Source organism: Archocentrus centrarchus, chromosome 13, assembly GCF_007364275.1.
Source record: "Archocentrus centrarchus isolate MPI-CPG fArcCen1 chromosome 13, fArcCen1, whole genome shotgun sequence".
In the NCBI taxonomy this organism is placed as follows: Eukaryota; Metazoa; Chordata; class Actinopteri; order Cichliformes; family Cichlidae; genus Archocentrus; species Archocentrus centrarchus.
The window spans coordinates 24,324,402-24,340,499 of NC_044358.1; the positions used below are offsets into that span (position 1 = coordinate 24,324,402).

General features: G+C 42.7%; 1 protein-coding gene across 1 annotated transcript in view; it reads left to right on the top strand.

The window, feature by feature from the left end:
- Positions 1-16,098, top strand: part of sipa1l3 (signal-induced proliferation-associated 1 like 3) — an 82,291-nt gene that overhangs the window by 50,761 nt on the left and 15,432 nt on the right. The window contains 24 exon segments of the mRNA XM_030743848.1: positions 1,960-2,682; positions 3,921-4,104; positions 4,107-4,901; positions 8,000-8,030; positions 8,032-8,140; positions 10,526-10,627; positions 10,629-10,715; positions 11,256-11,330; positions 11,333-11,432; positions 11,987-12,090; positions 13,714-13,741; positions 13,744-13,867; positions 13,959-14,227; positions 14,230-14,342; positions 14,344-14,409; positions 14,442-14,472; positions 14,475-14,552; positions 14,555-14,586; positions 15,585-15,600; positions 15,603-15,685; positions 15,769-15,795; positions 15,797-15,869; positions 15,872-15,904; positions 15,907-15,949. Of these exon segments, the coding sequence (XP_030599708.1) occupies positions 2,203-2,682; positions 3,921-4,104; positions 4,107-4,901; positions 8,000-8,030; positions 8,032-8,140; positions 10,526-10,627; positions 10,629-10,715; positions 11,256-11,330; positions 11,333-11,432; positions 11,987-12,090; positions 13,714-13,741; positions 13,744-13,867; positions 13,959-14,227; positions 14,230-14,342; positions 14,344-14,409; positions 14,442-14,472; positions 14,475-14,552; positions 14,555-14,586; positions 15,585-15,600; positions 15,603-15,685; positions 15,769-15,795; positions 15,797-15,869; positions 15,872-15,904; positions 15,907-15,949 (3,083 nt within the window). The 5' untranslated portion in view covers positions 1,960-2,202.

Sequence of the window (16,098 nt, forward strand, 5' to 3'; positions counted from 1 at the left end):
AAGTGAGACTGAGGGGTCGAAAACAATGAAAACTGTCCACTACAGCTGCCGTCTGATTTCTTCCCCCTTCACGCTGAGCTCTGCTGTCACTCCCCTTTCTTTGCAGCCCCAATCAGTATTCTACCAGGGTAGCATTTTGCCTTTTGTTTGTTGCATTCCTACAAACCTCCTCTCAGAATAGCAAGAGCTGATCAAATGGGCACAAACACCTGACGATAAATCGAGCATGAGTCTATTCATAACTGTTTTGCTGTGCTATAGTCACTTTTAGTATGTACACCATTCAGGATGGGCATTTAAAAGCCCAAATACTGCTAACTTTGTACGGTACCTCATGTTTGTTATAATTAAAGGAGTTCAACGTGAGACTTTTGGACCAAATGTGATTAAGTTTACCTTTGAAGTTCCTTCTGTTTGGACCGTCTCTCAATTAGCAGCACGCTGTTTTCTTGAACACAGTTTAGTGAATTAAAGTGACCCTTTTAACTGTTTGTCACCTGCAGTGAGTTTAGAAAGAAAGATGCAAAGCTTATGATACTGCACTCACAGGTGTCAGTGATTTAGTCTAATCTCCTGGCCTGAGGGTAATAGTCACATGGCTATGGGTTTGTTTTATCACAATATAATGTTTGAGTATCAGTTTCAGTTAAATATGGGGTTTAAATATTTGAAAATCATAGCATTCTGGTTTCATTAACTTTTTACACAGCATCCCGACATTTTTCACCACAGAGCAACACTGCCAAGATCCCTCGCTGATTCTCTCTTTACGTTTACATATGGACCACCATGCCAGCACATTATCCTCGCTTGCTGTCACGCAGTCGAGTCATAACCACATCATTTAAAAAAATTCCCAGCCGGTCACTCTGAAGCACCACGGAAATCAAAACACAAAACATGTTACCACAGCTTGACTCTATTGTGTGCGCTCATGATGACCAAAGATCAGAATAATCCAGAGTAAACTGGATGTGACTGTATTCTTGTACCTGTGTGATGATCGTGTAAGCGTGTGAAAATAATTACATAAAGAAATCAAGAAGTCTTTACAAGGCTTGTTAATTTTTGAGACTCAGTGCTCGTGACTGTCACATTAAAGCATGCTGTTGTGGTTCTCTGAGCAGTGCTCCACTCTGCTCCATGCGCTTTCTTGACCCTTTATTGCTGGCTTACCAAACCTCACCCCTCTGGCTGATAGGCCACTTGGTTCTTATGCCCCGAAGTTGTTTTTGAAAGAGCAGAAACAGAGCAGCTGCTTTGTCATTGTCACAGCTATGTGCCCACATAATAAACACAAATGTAATGTACATTTTTTGGTTTAGTTTACTCATTCTTAAAATACATTTTTTATTTTCAAATAGCCCAAAGTAAGAGGAAAATGTATAAACTTGTATTAACTAAGGTAAGAAAGATTCTTTGCCTTACCTAATAGTTGTGCTTATGCATGCAGTTGCCCTCCCATAGGCAAATTTTGAGCCCTGCTTTATAATGTGAAAATGGTTCAGTGTATTTAAACTGCCTGTGCACTCTCTCTGTTTGGATTTGTATCCCTTTCTTGTCTGATAATATTAAGTGAAATGTTTCTGAGGTTTTAATCTGCAGCAGAGCGGCCACAGCCTTCGTGTCCCGTGGGTGTGTGAATTTCAATGTGTGAACGCACATGCACTTGAGTGCACGCCACATGTGATAATAATATCCCTTGTCAGCCTCCTGAAGATTAGCCTCAATGGGAGAAATCCTCTGTCATATCCCCTCACCTTATTTTCTCTCTTGCTCTCTCTGGCTTATCAGTCCTACATTGTTTTACAGTTTAGTGACTCAGATTTTTGGCTCTGTGGAGAAAATGTGGGTCACGCAGGCTTTGCAATTGAAAAATCTTCCTGTATTTTAAAGCTAATTTATTTTGATTTGATTTTTTTTTTTTGGCTTATTGTCTTTCTGTTTTTCTTCTCTCAGATCTGCATCAGACATAGTCCAAGAAGAAGAAGAGGAGGAGGAGGAGGATCTGCCTGGATCCAGACTCGATGGACCAGTGAAGTCTTTCCCATCCTGCCCGTTAAAAGCAATGTTTTGGGAGCTGGAGGTCGTAACACCATCAGCAGAGTGGTGTGGGGCCCCTCCGCTCCCTCTTCCCCAGCACTCCTCCCAATATGGGATGCCAGCCCCCTGTCCCCCTGCCCTGAGCTCTCCTGGGGAGCCATGAATAGTTACAGAGACAGAGGGGTAACTTGCACCTCCTCGGACCTTCTCGATGGAGGAGGAGGAGGGTTGCCTCAGCACACTCCATTTCGTCACACCCCCAATGGGCACCCGGCGCCTGGCCCCTCTGACCCGGCCATGCAACCACGAATCTCTGTGCCCAAAATGGGTGTCCGGGCACGGATTGCAGAATGGCCTCCACGTCGTGCTCAGTCCCGGGAGTCACTGCTTGAGAATGGGCAGATTGGCAGCAATCACTACGGCGACGACAGTTCAATTTCATCATCAGTTCTGTCATCTGATGTGAGGTTGGTGCGGGGAGGAGTTGCCAGGTTGCCCCGACGGAGATCCAAGGATGTCGAGTTCAGAGGAGGAGAGCTTGGTGGTGAAAGAAGTTCTCCTTTCAGCCTCAGAGTGTTCCCACCTTTAAGACAGCGCTCCAACAGCGAAGTGACGCTGAGCGAACAAGATGAAAATGAGGTGAGTCTGAAATCTTCATCTAGTGTCTCTCTTACATTTGCAGATCCAGTGGAAATAGGATATACTTTTTTCCTTTTAGCAGTAGTTCAATTTGTGTAAAGTGTCTTGTTAGAAACAGACCAAGTTTAGAATACAGTGATTGCCATCCTGTTTCATCAGTGCTACATAAATCCACAGAAAGGAGTCAAACACTGAATGCAGGTCATACAGTGCTTTGCTCTGCCCTGTGCACTGTCCAAGAAAAAACTGAACCCGTAAATGCTGTTAGTGTGTTTTTAGCATCGTCACTTAACTCCTTTCACACTTGTTGTAACACATGTATGTGGTTATCAGATGGTCTTCCATTAACATTTAAACAGATTATTTATAAAACTTAATGACATTAACTTTTCAATTTATGCTTGAACCACATATCTATTGTCTTAAAATCCTGTCCTGTGTTACTTTAATATGACCAGTGATCTCATTGTTTCAGGGTTGCTGTGCATCATTTAAAAGTCTTAAAAAGTCAAAAATTAAAATAAGGTTGTAAAATTCCTTTACCATAAAATTGCAATTTAAAATTTGCAGATGGTGTTTTTTTTTAAAATTCATATTCACTAAGATTAATTTTGTAAAGTTTTACAGTTGCGTGTCACTTGCTAAGTGAAGTCATGCTGATGCTGTTGTTGTGCAAATGTATTTATTTTAAGCTGTAGTTACGTGGGTTGAATGTGAACCTAATAGGATTATTGCAGATGTCGTCTGCTGGACCTTTACCTCTAACCCTTACTGTAATCTTAAGGGCATCTGCAGAAAAATCTGATTATCAATACAGACGTGTTAAAAATTGGCAGGCTGCCAGAATTTCAGTAAATTGACAGAAATATAAAACCCACAGGTCACAGTGTGGTCTTTGAATTACTTGTTTTGTTTTTATCTAATAGTCCAAAATTCACAAGAGTCACTGAACTCTCTCTTTAATAGTTGTATACCCAACTGTTAATAATTAATAATAACTTTGTTATAAAATTTGTAGTAGAACATGCATTTTCAGCATTGTTCAGTCTTTATTTTTGCACTGATTTTTGACTGCTAAAAGATCAGTGGGTCTCTGTGTGACTAGTTTGATTCACAACTTTCAGATCAGCCTTAAAAACTGACTCCAGCTGGAAAATGCACATATGTTACAGGAAAAGACTGTTTTGCCCACTGAGCTGTTATGACACACTGAAATTGTCTTCTCTTCCTGCTCCAAGGTGGAGACCCGCGGAGATGGTGGATTGGGGAACCGGTTCAGAGAGTACGGCAGCACCTCATCCATCGACATCCAAGGCATTCCTGATCAGAGCTTCTTTGACATGATCAGCCAGTTCCGCCAGGAGAGGCCTGACCAGCGGAGCTCGGCACCCATACACCTTGGCGAGCTGCTGCGTGCTCCAGACTCACCCCAACTGGACCTCTCCCCTCTGCTCCCTCACCTGGTCCCACAGAAGACAGAGATACCGGAAGGAAAGATGGCACTGAGAGAGTGAGGAAGAAAAGTGGAGGGACAGAGTCATCGTTGGGCACCTCCTCTTTGTTTCGGAAACTTCGGAGCTCCAATAGAGGAGAGCTGGATGGAGGGAAAGGAGAGACTGTTGAGGATAGGGGAGGGCGGGGTGCCATGAATGCCTCCTACAAATCATGGGTGTGTACCAAGAGCTTTGTCCACTTTGACGTTCAGAGCATCCTGTTTGATCTCCACGAGGCAGCAGCTCAACGTGGCTTTGTTACTCAGAGGAGGAACACAGCCACAGGGGCATCAGCCGCTTCAGTGTCCCTGTCCATCTCCAGATCCTCAGCAAGTGTGAATGATCCCATTTACTCCAGCATCGAGGATCTGACTCTGAGCCTCGAGCAGGGCTCCACAACACCCTCCCTGGGTGTGGACCCTCTGGATGGTGCTGGAGCTCAGAGCTCGAGCCCACTACTCCTCTCCTGCCCACACTTCCTCAATGAAACCGGGGGCCACGGAGAGCGCAACATCAGCTTCCTCAGCTCATCATTAGAACGAGGAGGAGATGGAGCAGGTGGAGGAGATGGAGGGAGGGGGTGGCTGAGGAGGAGTAACGCCAGCGTATCAGTGGTGGAGATCCCCATTGAAGAGCAGGCTACAAGACTGGAAAGAATGAAACTGTACAGCATAGAGCATGTAGACCTGGGAGCCAGGTACTACAGAGACTACTTCCATGGAAAAGGTAGCACTGAGTCATACACAGGGAACACACTCATGTTGTTGCAGAACCATCATTTTACTGTTAACTGTAAATACTCTTTGATGTATCTGCCAGCTGTTTTCATGTAATAGTCACCAGAAGTCTTTGTTCCCACAGAGTCTCTGGAATTGATAGGAAATGGGCAGGGTTCTTTTTCTTAAGTATTTAGCATAGTAAGCCTACTTGAATACTACCTCTGAAATACAATGTGATGAAAACTACATAGATAGAACGTAAAACAAGAACAAGATATGACATGCTAAGCTGGATAGGCTTCTGAGTTAACAGAAATCAGTCCTCACTTATGAGAGCAGTTAATCTGAATGAATGAATGAATAGTTCATTATACTTAATAAACATTCATTCTTAAAAATAAAATTATTAAAAAAATGATCTTTACAGTTTCAGCTAAAAAAAGTTGTATGTTTTGTGAATCAGTTAAACTTTATTTCAACTGCAGGTTAGTGCGGTTTTAAGTGAAGGTGTGTGGTAAGAAATAACCGTTTTAAAACCAAGTAACCAAAAAGTGAGTAAATTAAGACTATGCTAGATGGTAACAATTTTTTTTTAAAAAGCAGACAAGATTTAAGGACACGAGTTTTCACATTCAACTGAAACCAAATGTTTTTCATTCCTTATAATCTTCGCCAGTGGTAGTTTCTAAAACATAAAACATTTGCTCTACTTTTCTTTTCTTTTCTTTTCTTTTCTTTTTTTCTTTTCTTAATAATTGATAAGTTCCTTTGAAAAAACAGTCTAATCTGTTCATCTTGTAGGAAAAATGTCCACCTACTGGTGTTCATCAGTAGTCACAGCCATCCTTAGTTGACATAATGATCCCCCTTTATAATCCGATTCATTCCTTCCATTGGAATTAGATGGTGTCCAGGTGTTTGTCCAGGGTCATTTCTTACATCCTGCAGTTCTTAGTGTCCAGCTAGGACTCAGCAAAGCACGGTGGGGGGCTGGCTACCCTTCCTCAGTTTTTATTACATGTGTTACTGCTGATCTGTTGGCAAAATCTGTGCTGATGATACACCACCTGCCTTTCTGCAGGATCAGGAGGAGCACTTAAAAACAAATCGGCCAGTGCCTCTTTGCTTTAGATCTGTTTTTAGTCAGATGTCGCACCTATTTTCAGACCAGGAGGTGGTATGTGTGATGTGAGCCTGTCAGTGGGCATTTCTTGTCAGCATCACCTCTTCTGACACTGTTGATGAAACTTCCCGCTGGCGTGCATCATCTGGCTGGAGCCTAATATTGTGACAGATGCTGTTAGGAGCACATGTGTGCCATCAAGTGTGTTTGTGAGAGAGAGAGACTGTAGCCACACTGATAAAGGTTATCATTCCAAAAATATGCTCATTTGCTGACTTGTTTCCAGCTTAGCCGTCCCCCAGAATGCTGCAGAGATTGTGCGTGCATGCGTGTCAGAAAGCCTCATCAAAAAGCTGACATTTGCACCACAGGATGTGGCATAGAAGTTGATCAGGCCCGAGTCTCCTAACGTACACGTCGTCCCCACTCAATCCCGTCGGGTGGTGGGGAATGAAGGAGGAGTATTGTCAAGTTGGATACTTCATCACGATTCTGGTGAATTTGTGTTTTGCCATAATGCCTGTGGCGTTGGCATTAGCACGGCTTAGGTTAGGAGCTTTAGAGGAGGACCAGCAAGATGCTAGTAAAGTGTGTCAGTAATGTTGTCTCGGCCTCTTTAAGAGATGAGCACATTCTGTCGACAATGGTAAAGCCATAAATTGACCGCTTGGACACTGCATTTTATTCACTTCCTGGAGTTACAAGGCTGAAGGCATATTTCTCCTTTAATGGTCTTATTCTGTTGGTCACACTGTTCCAGCGTGAGAAAAAACGAGGAGTCCCTCTCATTCACTACAGGTTATATCTTGTCTTAGCATCGAATCGATTGCTTACTAGATGATATGCCATGTTTTAGTCCTGTCCTTGACTTCCTCTGTTAGTTCTGCTAAGTACACATGAAGTACACAACATCCAAGCAGTGTCTGAGTTGAGCTCCGTTCTCATCTGTTTTCTCTCTAATATATCAGTGCTTCTCAAACTGTGGGCACTAGGCAGAGGCTCCAGGTGAAATATGAAGTGAGACTAGATTTAATTAATTTTTAAAGGGAAAATAAATGGAAAAAAGTTGCAGTGACCCTGATTTTCTTTGAAATTCAGTGTAAATTTTTTCAGCTTTTTTATCAATGGCTGATAAAAATTGTAGGGGGGCAGGGAACTTTTTTTATCCTCTGGAGAGGAACAGAATGGTTTGAGAACCTCTGCTTATAATGCATTTCTGTAGCTGCTTCTGCTACTCTCTGCTTCTAATGGCTCACTATGTGTGTAGTCGTGTTGATATTTAGTGATGTGTGATAAGTAAGGTATGTTGCCTTAAGTTCCTGCACAGCTACGGTCATTAAAATGTATTATTTATTTTTAAGCATGAGGTTCTGTAGTTTGCACTGTTGACTCACAGCAACGTTTGGAGTTTGTTCTCTGGGTGTTTGCGTGGGTTTTCTCTCTGAGTTTCAGTTTCTTCTGCCATCAGAAAACATGCAGAGTCAAAGATGACTATCTGGCCCCAGGACGCTCTCATGAAACAGATTGTTGATCTCTGGAGCTTTCCTTCCCAGTTTAATAAAAATAAATAAAAGCTTACAATTCGGAGAGTTGTTTTCCACAGAGGATTAACTGTGTGATTTACAAAATGTGCAACCTTTCACAGTTTTCCAGCTCAAAACAAAGGAGGTTGTTATCAGATTGTTTAGTCTGCCTAACACTCCAAAATATAAAGCTGGTCAGTTTACTGTCACTCAAACGTAACACAATTACAGAGAATCTGGAAACGGTGTGTTAGTAGATGCTGATAAAATTTCTGTTGCTCGACTCATCATAGATAGCATTTGTTGGCTGCTGCTTCTTCTTTTAGCATTAATAGGAGTAGAAACTCACCTGATCTCCTATCTGCTGACACACTCGGCTGTAGACAACAACACACTCGCATGTTCAGACACAAAACATTCAGATTTTAACCTTGTTGTTCCTCTGCTGTCCTCCACCAGAGCACTCAAACTACTTTGGGACAGACGATAGCTGGGCCTGTGGCCTTGAGCATCCGCAAGAGAAGCTGGAAGACACAAAAACCGAAAGTACCACACCAGTACCGCCTCATCCTCAGGACGAGACGAGGTATGCAGCTGTGTGTGTGTGTGTGTGTGTGTGTGTTGTGTGTGGTGTTGTGTGTGTGTGTGTTACTGGTTACAGGATTTCTGAGTGACGAGGCACCTATGAGTCAGTTAATTCCTCACCTAGTTTCAGTCTATCCAGCACTACCTGTGACACACACTGCCCTGACTTTAACCTTCCCTCTGTCCCCCTCACCCCTCTGCTCATCCCTCCTCTGCTCTCTGCCAGTGGAAAATTCCACCTGCCCAGTCCCAGCACATTAAAGCCAACCAAACACTGGCTGCTCCAGCCACTTCTCCTCTTTGATGGCTCAACACTCCATAATGTGGTAAATGATGGGCTGATGATTACAGACAATTCGTTTGCAGGTTCTCGCGTTATTCCTCGGTTGTTTTCAGCGATTTTGCCTCCAGATCTCCAAACTTTGTTTTCAAGATACAGTTTTGGAAAGATGTCTTTATTTGGAGCTGCAGATGATGATTACTTTCAGACTGATTTACGTAAAATGTGTAAAATTGTGAAAAATATCCATCTCGGTTTACCAAAGCCAAAGGGAATATTTGTTTTATTGGTATTGAGTTACTTTACTGTAATAACAAAGTAAAGTAATAGACGATTAACGGTGAGAAGCTTGAATCAGCAAATTTTGTGTTTCTCCATAAAAAGGAGAAAAAATAGCTACAGATTATCTTCAAAAGTCATCACTAGTGATGACCGTAATCCTGTGTTTTGGAGGAAAAGCGAAAATATACTTTTCTTTTTTTTTTCCTGGGTTTTTTTTTTTTTTTTTTGATTATTAAGACTTGAAAGAACAATTTTAAAAGTGCATTTTCTATAGCATGGATGGAAATTCTGATAGCACAGGGATGATGACTTAGACCTCACAGGGTTAACTTTCTGCTCAGTTGTGTTAGTCTTGTGTTTTTCTTTTTGTTGTATGCATGGTTGGCATTTAAAATAATAGGGAGCACAGTTTGTGTCAGAGGTCTGAGTTCTCTTGGAATAATTGGGTTAATCTCAATCAATATATTTTACATGTTTAGCATCGTAAAGGCCGCTCAGAGAAAAAGCCTTCCTCTGTTCATTGTGTTAATGCAGTCTTAGACTGAGTGTGCTCTTCTGTGTGGCTGTGCGGTGTTGTTTTTAGCTGGATTACATGGCTGCCTGGCCACATCACTGTAGCTCTAGTATAACAATGGAGCCTCTCCACCAACTAAGTACACAGAGCTAAGCTAACAGACGCAGCCCGGGCTGACTGTTCCCACACAGAAAAAAGGAGATTGATTGCGGACTTTATTCTCTCCCACTCAAGCCACAGCCGCTCTCAAATATCCATCCCCCTAAGTCTGTCATTTAATTCTGTGCAGCACTGCTGACACAGCAAGGTGGGGAGACTTCCTCTTTCTCTCTCTCTCCCTCTGTCGCGCAGTCATATACAGTCCCCCTCTGATATTTCTGCTCTCATCTCTCGCTCGCTCTGCTGTTGTTCAGAAGCTGACGAGTTGAAACAATATCTCCGTAACTTCAGCTCTGGGTCGGTCGGGCTTCATTTCTCTGCAGCAGACCCGAGTCTCTGAGGTTCAGCTGTCTCTCTGGCCTCTGCCAGCTCCAAGACTGCCATGCATTTTTAATCAACCTGCATGTGAGAAGGAGCAGCCCACTCCTCCCAGAGGTTATATAGTCTAACTGTTTTGAAGCAGGTCAGTTTTCCCTGATCAGGGAGCAGCACAGTACTGAGCAGAATCTTAATTCATGCTACCGGACACATACTACCACACAGACCTCTTTCACTGTTTGTGTGTTTGGCTAAGAGGAAGAAACTCAATGCCAGCAGGGCACTATTAAAGTGATGAAATGTGATTGATGACCTGCTTCAAACTTCCCTTCATCCACACCCCTTTCCTACGGGTGTTATATAGTAATGAAGTGACCTTTGACCTCTCTCAGTACACTTTGACATCAGCATTATAATTGTGTTTCTGGCAGTGTTGCTTTTTTTTTTTTTTTTTTCAGGAAATGCCTGATCTCAAAAGTGAGAATATCTGATTCATTCATTTTCACTGGCACTACAAAAGTTTTGTCAACAACGAAAAAAGGGGATGAGAAATGAATTCAAGAGAAATAAGAATTATTAAACTAAGATTGTTTTTCTTAATGTTTAAGCTACAGAAGATTAAAAAAAAAACAGCAGCAAATGTTTGACTAATCAGTGATGCAAAAATTCAAAGAGCTCACGCAAAAAAAATACTAAACAGTAGAAACAAGTATTGAACTCTAAGATCTCTTGGATGTTTAAAGTGAAATCAAGTCACTCCAAGTCCGTTTACAGTAATATTTATAGTGTAAAAAACTCAGATTGTCTCTTCTTGGTTTTACTGATCTTGTTCTTAACCCACATACAGCTGGTGACCCTTCGAGGCTCTGTTTTAGAAGATGCAGTGGCGTCTACGGGGAAGCACGGCACCGTTCGGGGTCTGCCGCTCAAAGAGGTCCTGGAACAGGTTTGTCCCCGAACTCAACATCTCCTGTCTGAGACTGGCGCTTAGCACAGCCAAAGTCACAGAGCAGCTCCTTAAACTGGATGAACAGGGGGTGAGTTTATCGCTTCTGTTGATTTATTTAGATTCATAAAGTTCACAGAGCAGTCGTCTCAGCTGTTTGGAAGGACTGCAGAGTGAAATTATGCACAGACTAGGTGAAATGGTGGCATGTGGTGTTCTCAGATAGTGTGCGAAACGAAACTGGATATCTGATCTAGTGTTGGTGCAAAGTACAGTGTTTGTACAGGGAAAGCTGTAAGGAGCAGGGTGTGGTGCATTTGAGCATGAGTGGGTACCATAAAAGCTGTAATGTTTGGCCATGTTATCTCACCTTTTATTTAATGGAGGCAGAAATGCAGGGTGGAGATATTTTGCCAACAGCTGGCCTGTTGGGTTGTTTGTGCAGGTGGTTTATACAGCAACAAAGCTGTGCATAAATAAGTCCAGATATACATTACTTTTGGGTTAAAAGCTTGTTTGTTGGCATTACCTTCAGAGTGCTGTGTTTCAGCTGTGTTTGTAGTGTGGTGTGTCAGCTGTTTGTGTTTGTGCTGCTTGTGTAATATTAAATCATCTCTCCACTGCCTTGTAGTTAAGTCAGAAGCACAAGGTGGGTGTTCTGCTGTGCCGTGCAGGCCAGAGCACAGAGGAGGAGATGTACAACACATGAGGAGGTGTCACCCCGCCTTCTCTGCCTTCCTGGAGTTGCTCGGGGAGCAGGTGCTTCTCAAAGGATTCACCAAATACGCTGCACAGCTCGACACAAAGAGTAAGAACACTGTAACACATGCATCCAGTTTTAGAAATCATATTTTTACACATTGGTGTCTTGGCTGATTAAATGATTTTTAACTTAATGTATCATTTAATTGTTGTTCCCTATACTCAAAGACAATAAAAATAAACTATGAAATGTAATGTATCATTTAATTTTGTTTCCCTATACTCAAAGACAATAAAAAAAACTATGAAATGTAATGTATCATTTAATTGTTGTTCCCTATACTCAAAGACAATTAAAAATAAACTATGAAATGAGTGTCTCAAATTGTCAGGGAGGTTCTCCATAAAGGCCCTCATGTCTGGATGAAGCTATAAAGAATATTTACATAAAGGACACCAGCAGCATTACTTTTAACAGACACATAAAGCCAGCAATGCATTATTTGTGTGAGAAGCCAATACAGGAGTCATAAAACCAGGAAATGCACAGCGACTGCATCCTGATAATCTCCGAATTCAGTCAAATGTGTTTGAACAGAATTGCATTCAACTAACATGTGGTCGAGTAATGCTGGCTTTCAATAAATATCTTTCCTACAGCTGACTCTACGGGTACCCACTCCCTTTACACCTCCTACCAGGGCTATGAGATCATGTTCCACGTGTCCACCATGCTGCCGTACATGCCCAGCAACCCACAGCAGGTAACAGCCCCACCTGAGTAAACACCATCACCTGAGGCCGTATGTTGTGTAGCATTTGGTGTGCGTGTCTGAAAAGGAAAAAAAAAAAAAAATCCAGGATGATGCTTTGTTGGCACACGGAGCCTTTGAAAGCATGTCTGTGGTTGTTAGCTGAAGCTTCTCTTGCTCTTTTCTCTGGCAGAATTCATGAAGTGGAAACTTGAGACTTTTGCCGACCTCTTCATTTGGAGTCACTTTCTGTTTTTATTTGGCCTCTTGTGTTTTTATAGTCGTCGTCTTCTGTGTGTCTTGGTATTTCTTTCCTTTTTGGCTTTCTCTTTTGCCCTCTCTGCCCTCAGTATTTGGATCAGAGTTGGGTGGGGTTCAGTTCATTTGTTATTAGCATATTTTCCTCCTGTTATTTCCACTTTGCCTCTTGAGCTTATTCCACTAAAGCTTCCTTCCTGCGTGTTCTTCTGGATGCTGTGTGTTTCCAGCATGTGCTGCGTCTCAGCGAAGAGCATATAACATCCTGCATGTGGGTATTTTTACAGTTTGCCAAAGTGTTTGCGTGAGAGGCTCTCACGGGTGTGCACATGTGCTCAGACAAGCCCTGAAGGTGCTCGGGATCAGTGTGCTTTTTAATGTGTCAGTACATCAGAGCAGAGCGGTTTAGGCCAAGGAGGTGTCATTAAAGATACATTAATCTTGTTAATTAAACCTTACTGTTACCATACTCATACCCACAGTCGATTATTTATTTTAGAGAAAAGCTTTTTGACAATTAAACCGCCTTTTAGCAAGATGGGAAATGTGAAACTGGCAAAATGTTTGAACAGCTGAATGTTGGTTTCAGATGTTTAATCAGAATATAAGAGCACAGTAACTCCATCCAGAGGTTTTAGGAGCCGCAAAAGTAAGGACGTTTACTTACTTGATTAAACCTCTAGGTGGCAGCATCTGACTATAAAAATAACCCTCAGTGACTGGAGAAGCAAAAGAAGACTGAAATGTAAGCTGCTGTTAAGACTCCTAAATTCAGTAAAAGCAGAGCACTAACTTAACCTGCATAGCTGTTCTTGGAAAAAGTGACGAATGATGAAATATGTTGTATATGAGTGGACTCGTGTATGAAGGGTCACATTCAAAATGCTGAAATAGAAAATGATGGTGGTGCTAAAAGGCCCCAAATGTCCCAAATTTTCATGCTACTGTAAAATAAATGAAACACAGTTCAAATGTTCACAGAGAGCCTTGGTTTGGGTGAAGGATGCTCTTTGACACCATTCAGGAGCCAAACAGTGGGCTGCATTACATAATTGGTACTTTCACACATCTCTCTGCAGATGAAAGTAGATTGGCAAGCACCGCACCACAGACACAGCCTGGACTGTGTGCCACATCTCCTACATAAACACCGATAGACAGACAAACCAACGCACGCACACAGACACAAATAGCCCACACAGAATCCACAAACAAATTACATAAAGAGCTGTTGCTTGGTGTCTAACAGCGAGCGTCTTAATCTCTCTTTTCCCCTGTCAGACTTTCTATCGTTTACTGAGTCAGTCGTGTGAATGCCAATTACTCTCACTCATTTTATTAATTTGTCATTTTTTCTCTTCTCTCTCTCTCGCTCAGCTCCTGAGAAAGAGGCACATAGGGAACGATTTGTCACCATAATCTTTCAGGAGCCAGGAGCGCTGCCTTTCACCCCCCAAAATATTCGTTCACACTTCCAGCACGTCTTGTTATTGTTCGTGTGTCACAACCCCTGCTCTGAAAACACCTGTTAGGTAAATATTTACATCAGCTCAAACTCATGTTCTATAAACTACACATTATTAATTAGGATCTCAAACTTCCAATCCTCTGTTTCCCTCCCCTCAGTGTTGCCGTGACCGAATGAAGGATGTGCCCCCCTTTGGACCACCCATCCCCAGCAGTGTCACCTTCCGGGACCCAGAGACCTTTCGTAACTTCCTTCTAGCCAAAGTCATCAATGCAGAAAACGCAGCACACAAGTCAGAGAAGTTCCACACCATGGCGACACGAAACCGGCAGGAGTACCTGCGTGATCTGGCTGAGAACTATGTCAGCAGCACGCCGCTCGACTCAGCCGGTAAATTAAACAACCTCATCTCCCTGGCATCTAAGAACGTGAGCGCACCAAGGCACGAGAGGGACGGAGCTGGGAGCAGCAGGGGCGGGTCGCCTGGAGAGTCCAAGCCCAGGACTTTAGTGGAGGCGGAGGAGCAGAGCTGCCCTGTGTGCCTTGGTGTGTCGGCTGAATACATTGTCCTCATTGACTCTTCCACCAAAGAGGTGGTGTTTAAAATAACTGTTTCTCTTCTTTCTAAAATTAAAACTGTTTCTTCTTTCTTCTCGCAGACGTGATTGGCTGACACCAGAGCGGCTGACGCTGAAGATCTTCTACGGCAGAGGAGCCACAATTGCTGTGCGAGTACCTGAGGGAGGTGCACAGACATCAGGGAGATGGTGCAGAGGTTAAAGGTGAGACTTAGAGTGAAGGATCTTTCACAGGGGCCATTGTAGATCTCTGTTGCTTGAGGTCATGCAAGCTGTGCTGTGAGCAGATTTTAGTGTCTAGTGTGCTAGTAGAAAGACTAACGCATAAGACCTTGTAAACAAAGGTGTGTCATGCATTGTTTACTCCTACTTCCCCTTGTTCACCAGCTGTCTAGTCTCTTTACATAACATCCTTTTTTTTATTTTAAATTGCTTTGTTGTTTCTTTGGCCGACTTGCTTTCCCCCACCAACCCCAAACCCTTAGATCAAAATAACTTGAACAACTGTGCTCATCTGTGTTGTTTGTGTCCTCATGTGTGTGTCTGTGTAGTACAATGACAAAATGGGCCCTTACTTGCACAAGATTACTCTTTAGGCTACTACGAGTAGTCAAAATATTTTCACATGGTTATTGGAGTTTATTAGACCAAACAATCAGTTGGACTATGCAACAGCTTTGTTCTTTTATATCCTCTTTAAAGCTCAGGGGATTTCCACATTGGGTGTTGGTTTTCATCCCTCTGAAAACTAAATTCAAAGACAAGTCACATTTCATGATCTTCTGTGCTGTGTACCTTTTTTTTTTTTGTTTTTGTTTTTTTTCAATGAAGCTATTCCACTGTATCCACTGGCTGGTCTGAGGCAGTTTCATATTATGATAATCTCTGAGAAATGCGATGAATTAAAAATAAATGCTTGGAAAAGGAGATTTCCTGGACTCGATCTAAGCTTGAGTTAATCCAGCAGAAAACGAAATATTTAATTTTGAGTTTAATCTTTCTAAAAGCACCAAATACGTGCAATTTGACACTGAAAAGTTCATCCAGTGCTGGTTGAGAAGTCAGTGTCATCAGTCTTTGCTTTTCTATGATGTTTGGCCTTTGTTTATTTCAATTTCTATGTTTAGCCCATATGACACATTAACAAAAACTTGTAAATCTGATGGGCTTTTTTTCCTCCACCCTGTCCTCTGTTTGGGCAGTCATTGACAGTGGGATGTGAACGGTGGATATGACACTAAGAGAAACGGACTGGGACAAGCTGGGCTTCCATGTTCGCTTGGATGGCACCGTAGCTAGTACCGTCAGATGACCATATCTGATTCTGAAGCACTGTGAGATTCTTGGCCATGCATGAATGCTCTGTTTTTGTTTTTCATCATGCAGGTGGAAGAGTACGGCTTCGCCTGGCAGGCAGGAGGCTGGACTGAGGCAGGGTAGCCGGTTTAGTGGAGATCTGTAAGTGGCCGCGGTGACACTGACTCATGAGCAATGATTGACCTGCTGAGGACGTCGTTCACGGTCAGGTGGTCATCATTCCTCCATATAAGAGGGCGGGCCTCGCAGTGCGTAGCAGTCTGTGTGTAGTTTCCTTTGAAGCTGAGCTAAAGAGTGATTCATTTGTAAACTAGCTGTCTGGATCAGATGTTGGCCAGTGGGTGACGGCACAGGAGCATGCTCAGTGTAAGTGGGCAGAATGGAAGGACAAGAGCGAGC